At 43.3% G+C, this 11676-nt stretch overlaps 1 protein-coding gene across 1 annotated transcript; it reads left to right on the top strand.

Moving 5' to 3' along the window:
* Positions 1-365: 365 nt before the first annotated feature.
* pabpc1a (poly(A) binding protein, cytoplasmic 1a) lies at positions 366-11345 on the top strand. The gene is made up of 15 exons (XM_036557994.1): positions 366-1069; positions 3005-3198; positions 3351-3466; positions 4919-5058; positions 5146-5240; positions 5627-5764; positions 6503-6598; positions 7373-7645; positions 8308-8398; positions 9434-9547; positions 9637-9785; positions 9945-10029; positions 10392-10522; positions 10788-10883; positions 10984-11345. The coding sequence occupies exons 1-14, from the start codon at positions 877-879 to the stop codon at positions 10875-10877; spliced, it is 1905 nt and encodes a 634-aa protein (XP_036413887.1). The 5' UTR covers positions 366-876; the 3' UTR covers positions 10878-10883; positions 10984-11345.
* Positions 11346-11676: the final 331 nt, after the last annotated feature.

Genomic DNA, 11676 nt, shown 5'->3' with positions numbered 1-11676 from the left:
AAGCCAAAAACTGTCTTAGTGGTTAATTAGTTCAGTCTGACACTGAGCATGGAAGAAGAATCAGACATCTGACATGATTAAACGTGGCAATGCACAGATTCCCCAATACATACACGAACGATGAGAAACAATCAAAATGAGTATCTTTGCTCGCCAAGTACCAGGTGTACGAGGAGTTTCTCTTTGTGCAGGGCAAGATACCCCACATATAAACAAAGAATAGACAGTACATCAGTTTCAAAGTTTTACGCAACCTGCAAGTAAAGGATGCGCGCGCAGGATGATAAGGTATTTCTTTTTTTTTTTCTATCTCGAAACTTTTATTTTGTCATCGTCCCCGCTTCCGGAAGAGTGCCTCTTATTGGTGCTGCTCCACCGCCTCCTCCTCCCCCCGTTTCCGTCTGTGCCGTGAGAGCGCGTGGGCCCCGGAGCGCGGCCTCGCACAGCGTCTTATATATAAAAAATCAAAAATACAAAAAAATCACAAAATACAAAATCAACAAAAAATCGTATTTTTAATAACCGGAAACTCGGCGACGCGGGATTTTTTTAATTTACCGCCTCAGTTCGGGAGGATTAGCCTGTTAGCCGGTTAGCACCGCGCGTGAGCCCGAGCTCGAGCCCGAGTTGTAGTCTTAGCGACCGAGAAGCCGCGCAGAGCGATTCGGTTCCCCGCCTCAGAGCACAGCTCCCGCGGCCACGGACTCACGACAGCCCGCTGACTGACCACGCTGGTTTAACCCGCTTTGGCGCTCTTCCTGCCGGTTCGTGGCGGATTAAACCCCCTTGTCTTCGGCCTCGCCGCGCTCTCAGCGCCGCTGCTCGCCCTGCAGAGTTCCGTGAACGGAGAAATTAGACAAGCCCAGCGGAGCGAAGATGAACCCCAGCGCCCCGAGCTACCCGATGGCCTCGCTGTATGTGGGGGATCTGCACCAGGACGTGACCGAGGCCATGCTGTACGAGAAGTTCAGCCCCGCCGGGCCCATCCTCTCTATCCGAGTTTGCAGGGACATGATGACCCGCCGATCGCTCGGATATGCCTACGTGAACTTCCAGCAGCCCGCGGATGGTAAGCGAAGTGGCTTCTTATTGAAATTACCCGTTCCACCTTAAATGGAGCAGTAGCTGCATTCCGGCCCCGGAGACGACCCATATAAACTGCTGCGCCATTTAAGGTGGAACGGGTAATTCCAAAAGCCTTATAAGATGAAGCTGTCGTCTTCATATTTCTATGAAATGTGATGTGTGGTGCTTATTGTTTTAAAATAATCTTGATTGCTTCGAAATAAAGAATTAAAGGGGTTTCAGGAAACGATCAGGAACTTTATTGTTAAACGTGTCTGCAGCTGATCAGGCCGCGTGGATCCTTAACTCGCTTCACATTGTCATATTTCCGCATTTGAAGGATATTCGAAGCTCCTGTAGCACTGTGGGACGCGAACACGTGGTTGTGGGGTGGAGTTTGACCCTTAGCTCTTTAGGTTTATCGATAAGGTTTTTTATTGATGAATTTTAAGAGAAATAACTTCACTGAAGTCAAGTATTGGTGGCATGTTATACTCGCTTACGACGCTTTATGAATCAGCAGATACGCCTGTGTCTGCAGGCCTTTGGGACTGCAGTAAGGCCCCAAGGCCCAACTCCCAAGATCCTGTTCAAGCCTGAGCCTGGACTAAATGGAGTTTGTAACCACAAGGCTATTAGCACTGCTATGTGGTCCAAACCTGAATTAGTTGAGTTTATGTGACTTTAATTAATAAAATTGTTTAAACTCGATACCTAAACCTCCACACACAACACCGTCATGGTGAGAGTAACATGTAAAATGCATCCAGGCTTAACGTTCAGCATGAAAACATGCTTTAACACACAAATACCATCGTTATGCAACAAAAAATTTGGAAAATAAGAGTTAACTAAACCAAAACTAACAATCACTAAAATGCTGGGCGAAAGACTCTTCAGTCTGTAAAGCTTTTCCGAATTAATTGTTCTTAACTTAGCTTTGCTTAAAGGGAAGCTCTACAAATTTTTCAAAATTCCAGCCCAAATAAGTGTTTAAGATGGTTCAGAGTGGTTTGGTGTGAAACGCTCCGTTCTAGATAAACCTACCGAGTCAGAACTGTTCACAGTGGTGGTGATAAGAACCAGACGTCCACCTCTAAAAGCTCCCTCACAGCCATTTGAAATGGTTATGAATGCGCACTTAAAAAGGTGGTTCTTTAAGGGTTCTTTAGTAAAGAAAATGGTTCTGTATTGAACCATGAACACTCACAGAATCCCTCCATCAATCTGAAGAACCTTTTCATGATGCAAAGAAACTTCTAATCATGCAGAGGGTTCTGTGAGTGTTCATGGATCTATATGGTGCCATTTTCTTTACTAAAGAACCCTTATAGAACCATGTTTTTAAGGGTGTACGCTGCCTGAGGACTGAGACACTGTTTTATGGTAGTTTTATGATAAGGTTTTTGGCTTAAAATGTATTTTAGTTAATTTATTGTCAGTTAATGGTGGAGGGATACATGCAGGGCGCTGTGAGGCAAAATAGTCCCCAAAGAAAACTTATTATTCCAGATTTTCCACTATTTTCCCATCATCAACATTCCATATAAACTCAGAAGACTCGTGTAGGTTCACTGGTGGTTCTGGATAGTAAATAAAATGTCTATATTTGTGTTGTAGTCATGGCGACCCCTGGTTCCTATCACCACCACTGTAAAGACATCTGAACCATTTCACACCAAACCACTCTGAATCACTCTGTTTACACCTCACACACTCAGTTATAGTGGACTTTTTTAAAAATTGGTGGAATTCCCCTTTAACCAGCTAATTCATTACACGAGGAATAGTGAGGGTTAATAGATTTGCATTGGTAAGTTTAATAAACGAGTGAAGTAAACCAAAAGAATGTTCTCCTGATGGTGTTCCAGTGTTTAGACTGTTGTGGTTTTGTCAGTCATGTTTCGACGCTGACGAGCTCTAATCCACCTCTTTTCAGCTGAACGTGCTTTGGACACCATGAACTTCGACGTGATCAAGGGCAGGCCTGTGCGGATCATGTGGTCCCAGAGAGACCCCTCTCTGAGGAAGAGCGGCGTTGGCAACATCTTCATCAAGAACCTGGATAAGTCCATCGACAACAAAGCTCTGTACGACACCTTCTCCGCCTTCGGGAACATCCTGTCCTGCAAGGTAACGGGAGGTTTGCGGTGCCGCTGCACGGACACAGTGTTGATTTGTGTTTAGTTGCACGGCGTCAGACCGACGTTTGTCATTAACCCTGAGTGTGAGCTGTTTGTGTGTGTGTTCGGTGTCTGTACTCACGGCCGGTCCCTCTCCTGAAGGTGGTGTGTGATGAGAATGGCTCTAAGGGCTACGGCTTTGTGCACTTTGAGACCCACGAGGCTGCAGAGAGAGCCATTGAGAAAATGAACGGCATGTTGCTGAATGATCGCAAAGTGTAAGTGGGAACATTTTATGGACTGGAGTTATTTTATTTTTAATTTTTTAACTGTGTTATTTTTCGATTCTCTAACTGCATCATTCCACACTAAACGCACTTGATTGTGTTGCTCATGAGTATAACAGCTTATACAACAGTGTAAATTGTGATTAAAGGGCCCGTCTCATAGAAAACAGCATTTTCCACCTCACTTATCCGAAATGAGTTTGATGTAACATGTAAACAAGACTTTTAAAACTGTTTACTCCTCAGTCCTCGTATGAAAGCTGCAAAAACAGCTCATTTTGAGTTGTTTTTGTGACGTCACAAAAGCCAAGCATTTACATATCCACCCATTCAGCCTGCAGCAGTTTGAACTCACCCATTCACTTTGAAATTAGTGTTTCAGCATTGTCTGCTTCCGGAATGGGGAACAATGCAGGGTAGCCAGTCAGAAAAGAGCTCATTTACATATCATTCTTAAGCCCTATTCAGATGGGATTAGTATTACATGAGGAGGTGGGTAATGTAATTATTACTGGTGTTTCTCAGATTTTAGTCTCGTCCGAATGCACCATTCGCCTTTTAACTTGGAAATAACCTCAGATTTTATTAGTCCTGGGCTATAAAATGAGCCTTAGAAATAATTTCAGGTTATATTAATCCTGAGCTGTAAAACGAGCTGTAAAAATAATCTCAGATTATATTAACTCTGGGCTATAAAACAAGCCAGGTTTTTGTTTGTTTTCCGTTCCACTTTAAATGGTGCTGCACTTATTATTACAACGCCTGAGGCACCAGAATGTAACTGCTGCACCGTTTAAGGTGGAACGGGGAACTTTGAATGAGAAGCTGGTGAATAGGAAGCCGACTTCTGCTTCATTGTTCTCTGTGACTAAAATCAGGCTGATATGTAACGTTACTGTCTGACGTGAACAACTCGGAACATGAAGTTCGGCTTTGTGGGGAAGTTGACTATTTGTTGTGAAGTCCCAGCTAATGACGCACTGAATTCACTTAAAACAGAAAGCTGAATGGTTAGGCTAAATAAAATAACAGCCAAATTAAATGTTTTAACATCTTTTCTGCTTTTCTGATTTCTCATCCTGTGCTAATCGCTCAAACATTAGACGTCCTGAGGTAAACCGGCATCACCCACCTCCCCGTGGAGAACTAATCCCGTCCGAATAGGGTTTTAGTCACAGTAACAAAAACCTGCTAATTCTAAGGTGGAAGAGTAATGTGTACAAGGAAAGAGTAAAATATGAATGTGGGACCCCTTTTAAACTGTATCCTTATTCAGCAGACGGTATTTTGACTATTTTTGTCAACGTCAAGCTTGTACTAAAGTCTCCATGTCACTCATATATTGTGGTTAATTCACCATTAAAGCAGACCGATCTTGTTAATAGAGGCTTTTTATACAACCTAATAACCGTTATGTTTTTATTTTTTTTTCTCTTTATAAAGGTTTGTCGGCCGCTTCAAGTCTCGCAAGGAGCGCGAGGCCGAGATGGGAGCCAGAGCGAAAGAGTTCACCAACGTTTACATCAAGAACTTCGGAGAGGATATGGACGATGAAAAGCTGAAGGAGATCTTCAGCAAATTTGGTGAGGATCTCTGATCCTGAGACGGAGAGAACGAGGAATGTGTAGCTGTCCAGACTTTGAGCCATAACTCTCCTGTTTGTGTTTCAGGCCCTGCACTGAGCATTCGCGTGATGACTGATGAGAGCGGCAAATCTAAAGGCTTCGGCTTCGTGAGCTTCGAGAGGCACGAGGACGCTCAGAGGGTGAGTGTGCTGGAGAAGACGTGGGCTGTGACCTGGTTAGAGCGATAGTCTGCTGGAAAGTCATAACTTGCCACTTTTCCCCCTCGTACCTCAAACGGGACCAGCCAAGACATTTTAGCACTGCAGCTATGAGGCTGATGTTTAGTAATGGAAGCTTATGCCCCACCAGTTAGCACAGTGCTAACTGCTTACCTTTTGCCTCAAACTGTGTGCAGTTGTTCAGTATCTCTAACAGACGTATGTCTGACACTGTGTGACACACTGTTATCTGTGTCCCTGGACTAAAGTACGTTAGCACAGCTGAAACAGTAGCACGGTTAGAGTGTAGTTGTTGTGTTTTTGTGTTTGTTTTTGTGTGTTTGTGTTGACTGCGTTTGTCTCTCCAGGCCGTGGATGAGATGAACGGAAAAGAGCTCAACGGAAAGCAGGTTTATGTGGGCCGAGCTCAGAAGAAAGCAGAGAGGCAGACGGAGCTCAAACGCAAATTTGAGCAGATGAAACAGGATCGCATGACCCGCTACCAGGTAAAACCACATTACACACAGCACTTCACACACATACAGCCCCCCCAAACAAACGTCCTGCTGACAGGGGGGTATTTCACAGTTAGCCAGATAAGCTGTCTAATAGAAGAACTAAAGGACATTCCTTTTGGACAGTCTGTACTTTAGACTTAAAGGGCCCATATCATACTTTTTAATGCATGTTAAGGCATTTGCACTGTATTTGCCCAAAACAGTCATCATTCTTTGTGACTGATTTCCCCACCTCTTTTAATCCGTAAGAGTAAAGGACAGTCCTATTGAAGAGTTATTACTTTTTTTTTTCTTATTCAACTATTTTTCCCACCTCTTTCTATCCTTAAGAGGTAAACAGGCTGTTACTGTGCCTTTAAGACTAATATGTAAATGCGCTCTGTTTGGATTGGCTGCATTGTGCTGTCTAATCAAAAAAAAAAGCCCCATCTGAGTTGCTTTTCATAACTTTAGTGTTAATGGTGGAGTTAAACTGCTTTAGGCCCAATGTGAAAACCGGTCTGTTCCCTATGTGGACTGTATTTAGGGAAAAAATGGGCCCTCCAGCTTTGTGAAAGAACAGTTTGACCAGATAATTAGATCAAGTCTGCCCAGTATTAGGAGAGCTAAGGGTCACTTTTAGTGGACAGTCCTCACTTTGGGCTTCTGGTTAGTGGGAAATCCAGCTTTCTGAGACAAGGTGTGTTTCCTCTGCACTAACTCTCTCTCGCCCTGCTGTGCCGACAGGGAGTAAACCTGTACGTGAAGAACCTGGATGACGGTCTGGACGATGAGCGTCTGCGTAAGGAGTTCTCACCATTTGGAACCATCACCAGCGCTAAGGTAAAAACCACCAGAGCAGATTACCTCATCCATTCAGACAAACACAGAACTTTATTAAAGGAACACTGCAGCCAAAATCATGCACATGAAATCCAGCAGCCAGTTAGTGTTTTACTGAGTTCACACTGCACGATTTTAGCCCTGATATTCCACAGTTTCAGAGGCAAATCAGAGGTAAATCAGCGTTCGCACAGGGTTCACAAATCAGCTCTCGATTGCTGTGCGTGCATTTATTCAAAGACGCCATCCGAGAGACTCGATCCAGATATCTGCAGCAGCAGGCTAAACATCTGGACTGGTCAGGGAGTCCAAACCTGTTGTGTTAACAGTGTAGTGACCCGGTTGTGGCTGGCAGTGAGTTTGGCGACGAGCTACAGCCAATAAGAGCGCAAGACATGGGGTGAAGGGAAACCCAGGGCACGAGATGTATGACATCAACAAGCATATCAAATACCCAATCCATTCTCTCCCTTCTTGCTGACATTATTTTTAGAAAAATCCCATCTTGTGCTTTGTGTCATTCCTGATGTCGGATGTGTTTTCGTGCTTGGTTAGTTGTTTGGTGAGCAGACAGACTCGTCTGAGATTCCTCAACTTTAAGATTCTTTAAGTTTCCTTCATGGTTGGTCTGTGTGAGGCCCTTCTTTTAATTTTAAGTTTAGTGAATGTGGTGTTATGTCAAGTAGATGTTGTAGGATGTAGATAATACATATATTTGGAACTTAATTTCATTATGTAGTTGTTTTTAATCTTTCATTAACTTCCTCTCTGCAGGTGATGATGGAGGGCGGCCGCTCTAAAGGTTTTGGGTTCGTGTGTTTCTCCTCTCCGGAGGAGGCCACCAAGGCCGTGACTGAGATGAACGGCCGCATCGTGGCCACCAAGCCGCTGTATGTGGCTTTAGCTCAGCGCAAGGAAGAGCGGCAGGCCCACCTCACCAACCAGTACATGCAGAGGATGGCCAGCGTCCGCGCCGTGCCCAACCCCGTCCTCAACCCGTACCAGCCTGCCCCACCGTCTGGATACTTCATGGCTGCCATCCCCCAGGTCAGACACACATACAGATAAAGTATAAGATGACTAAAATATTAAGTGCTGCCTCCCCAGCAGTGGATCAGTAATATCTAATATACTTGATTATGTGGTTTCTGTCAGTGTATGACTGATATCTATAAACATGGACTGAAGTACATTAGCATAGCTAAAAACAGTAGCAGCAGCCTAAATTTTATTCGTACTGCTGTTCAGTACGATATGCTGAACTGTTTGGACTGAGGGAGAAGATGATGTGAATTAAGATTTTGTTTTTATTATTGTTTGTTTTTTGTCTCCCAAACCCAAACTTTGAATGTTTAGCTTTGCTTATTGTTGGAACAAAAACTAACCTTTCAGGAGAAGAAGAAACATTTGTAGGTAAAGAATCATGATTTTATCTAAGATTGAGTCATTTTGGATTTTCTGTTCTTCCATTTGCCATCAAATTGACGTAAACGTCAGCTGGCATTTTCAAGTTTAAAGGAAGTTTAAAAAAACAGAAGATGGGAGACGTAAGGATTTGTTCCAACAGCGGCGATACGTCACAGCAAAGCTAATTAGTTTAATAGTCTGTTTGCTTCCAGCATTTTCTCTTACCCTGTGTTTGGTGATGCTGTGCTGATTAGTGCTATAGACTGTGCTGACGTACATTAATATCTCTGGTTGTGTTACAGGCTCAGAACCGGGCTGCGTATTACCCCAGCAGTCAGCTGGCTCAGCTCCGCCCCAGCCCCCGCTGGGCTACACAGAGCGTCCGCCCCCAGCGTGAGTCACTCACACATACGTCACACTGTAGATTAATCACCCAGACTGCTGTTTTTAATGTGTATTTCCAGTTTATTATGCAGAAAGGTGAAATTGCACCATGCTCTCTCTCTCGCTCTCTCTCTCTCTCTCTCTCTCTCTCTCTCTCTCTCTCTCTCTCTCTCTCTCTGACATGACAAGACCTGATAAGAGTATTAAGAAATATGGTTATGGACAGAAATAGAAACAAAAGGGGTAATGATAAAACGTATGATGCAAAATATACATATAATGAAATTACACAGTATTAGAGATCACTCAGTACTAATATTTCTGTCAGTTCTGTTCCCGATGTGATTCTTTAAAAACTACTAATGCTTTAAATGGAGATGGGCAACATGGCAAAAATCTAATATTGTGAATATCAGATGTTTAAAAGGCATAGGTCACATTTGTTTTCAGATATCTGATCAGTTGGATAGGGGAAAGTAGAACCAGTGGAGCTTTGTTTTAAAAAAAACAGTGAATACAGTTAGTTTTATTTAATATTTGGCGCTAAATCCAGTTTAACAGACCAACTTTGCTCTTTTTATAATGAAATGCAGTTGGTCAGTGTCTACAGGCACTGACGATACACACGACATGTTCAGAAAAGCATACTGTAATGTATTGTGACCTAATTGATGACGATATCGATATATATATATATAATCATATTGCCCAGCCTTACCTCTAAATAATCCATTTATAGTTTTACATCACTTTCAGTGCTTTAGGTGGTCTATAATATGTGAGTGCTGATTTCAGGAATACAATTTTAATCCTTATTTCAACCTGATACCCATAGCTACTACTGTATCAGTGCCATTTCTACAAAATATACATATAAGGATTCCAGGCAAATTCCTGTGAAATCTGCTGAATCCACAGGTGTTCTGCTCAGAGCTGGTAGTGAGCGCTACTGAGGGTGGAAAGACGTGATGTTCTCCCTCGTCTTGTCTTCATTGTCTTCTCCCTTCGTGTCTTCATGTCCCTGTCTTCTTTATTTCACTGCAGATTTCCAGAACATGCCGAACGCCATCCGGCCCGCTGCGCCCCGCCCACAGACCTTCGGCACCGTCAGACCCGCCGCCTCTCAGGTCCCCCGCGTGATGGCCTCTCAGCGCATGAGTAAGTCTCTCACAGCCCTGCGGGTCAGTTTTACACAGCAGTGAGTAGAAGACTGTGATTCTGGTCCTGATGGTCTTTGTGTCCTGCAGCGTCTCAGCCTCTCGGCCCACGGCCGTCCAACGCCGGAGCAGCCACAGGAACTGCCCCGGTCAGAGCGGTGCCGCAGTACAAATACGCCCCTGGAGTGCGCAACCCGCAGCAGCACCTGGGCTCGCAGCCACAGGTGCCCATGCAGCAGGTACAAACACAATCTGTCTGCCTTTTACTGCCAATTAAGATGAGATAATGTCTCGATTTTAGTTCTGAGTTAACTAAAGCCGCAGTGACTGTAATGTCTTCATTTAGTCTTTGTTACATGTTTTTAATGTTAAGTAATTATTCTCTTTCCCGTCCCCAGCCTGCAGTGCATGTGCAGGGTCAGGAGCCTCTCACAGCCTCCATGCTGGCAGCAGCTCCTCCACAGGAGCAGAAGCAGATGCTCGGTGAGTCGTGCTCTTATACTGTCTGGTCTGTCACATGAATTCAGATAATAGTAGTAGTATTGTTAGTATTAGTATTATTCATATTACTGGAAGTAGCCAGTCCCTTTTGAAAGCTTGTGATTTGCAAGGGTCCAAAATTTAGTCCAATCACTGCTTTAATCCCACATTAAACAAATTAAGCTGAATAAATGATTTGTTTTTTAACCCTCAACAATCACGAAAAAAAGACTGAGGTCCTGGTGGTCCTGGTGGGACTGAGTAGCTCAAAGCACATTTATGAAGATGTTGTTTGTTTCTTAATTAGTTTTCAGTATATTCTCCAACAGTATTCTCAATCTTTATGTAATGCGTTATGCTTTTAGGCGAGCGTCTGTTCCCCCTGATCCAGAACATGCACCCCACCTTGGCGGGAAAAATCACCGGAATGCTTCTGGAGATCGACAACTCAGAGTTACTCCACATGCTGGAGTCCCCAGAGTCTCTGCGCTCAAAGGTCAGAACACAGAGTTAAACTCAGACTTAATACGCAGCTACATTCAGTGTTGTGATGGTGTTCACTTAATGGTTCAGGCAGGGGGTTAAATAGACCACGGTAGCTGTTGCGTCTTTATATATACGTGGATGAACGATAACTAGCAGGTTTATGTTTAGGTAGATGTACGGTGGGATTAAATAGACCCCGTTAAGTGTGTTTATGTCTAGGTGGATGAACAATAGGGTCAAATACTCTGCAGTAACTCTAGTTTGTGTGGATCCAGGTGGATGAAGCGGTCGCTGTGCTCCAGGCTCATCAGGCGAAGGAAGCCGCTCAGAAATCTGTGAACAGCGCTGCCGTTCCTGCTGTTTAATGGAAGGTAAAGAGTTTCTGTAATGATGCAGCTGAAACTAAACACCATCGCTGAATTGAACACGCTGAGGTTTGAGTTACGCTGATGATCCGTGTTTCTCTTTCAGACTAGGATGCCCAGCAGCCCAGCTTCAAAAAGACGGAAAAAGGAAAAAAAATTAAACATTGAAAAACACAAAACTCATAAAACAATGAAAAATAAAAAATGTCTTTAAAAATGGAATTAAAATACAAAAATGTTGCCAGGTCTGCGGACACCATGTCTAGGCCTTGATTACAGTAAACAAAAAAACAAAAAAATAGAAAAAGAAAAAAATTGATTCTGAAACGAAAAGTTGATAATTCCTTTCTTTTTAATTCCTTTTACTGTTTGAATGCCCAGATTGTCAGTTGTTATTTGCAGTTGATAGCTGAGCATTGGGAAAAGTGTATTGGATTGCATTAATAAAAATTTAAACATGGTCCATTTGATGTTTGTCTTGTTTATTTATTTATTTTTTTGGTCTAAAAGTTTCTAAGGCTGCTTGATTTTTTGATTTTATCTGTTTTGCTCAGATCTGATCTCTTTAACATGATGGTTCACATTGTTTAGCTAAGTAACTCAGATCTGTCATTAATGTGAACTGGCGTCCTGAAATGACCCCCGTGACCACATCATAACCAATAACGTCACGTAAATTAATCGCGTGTTATGAATGAAAAACTAATGAGCAGAACGAGTCTTCTTCACCAAGATCACTCGCTCTGATCAGCTCTCAGCTTTATTATCAGAGCGAGATGAAGGTGAAAAACAGCTGATG

This window comes from Colossoma macropomum, unplaced genomic scaffold (genome assembly GCF_904425465.1).
Source record: "Colossoma macropomum unplaced genomic scaffold, Colossoma_macropomum, whole genome shotgun sequence".
NCBI classification, from domain to species: domain Eukaryota; kingdom Metazoa; phylum Chordata; class Actinopteri; order Characiformes; family Serrasalmidae; genus Colossoma; species Colossoma macropomum.
The sequence above is the reverse complement of the archived record's forward strand: the minus strand, read 5'-3'. Positions and strand labels throughout refer to the sequence as shown.

Bases quoted from the DNA above. Each gene is read 5' to 3' on its own strand.
- pabpc1a (XM_036557994.1), top strand. From the start codon at position 877: ATGAACCCCAGCGCCCCGAGCTACCCGATGGCCTCGCTGTATGTGGGG. The intron at 3,467-4,918 runs GTAAGTGGGAAC...CTCTTTATAAAG, and splicing joins TTGCTGAATGATCGCAAAGT to GTTTGTCGGCCGCTTCAAGT. The intron at 10,523-10,787 runs GTCAGAACACAG...GTGTGGATCCAG, and splicing joins CAGAGTCTCTGCGCTCAAAG to GTGGATGAAGCGGTCGCTGT.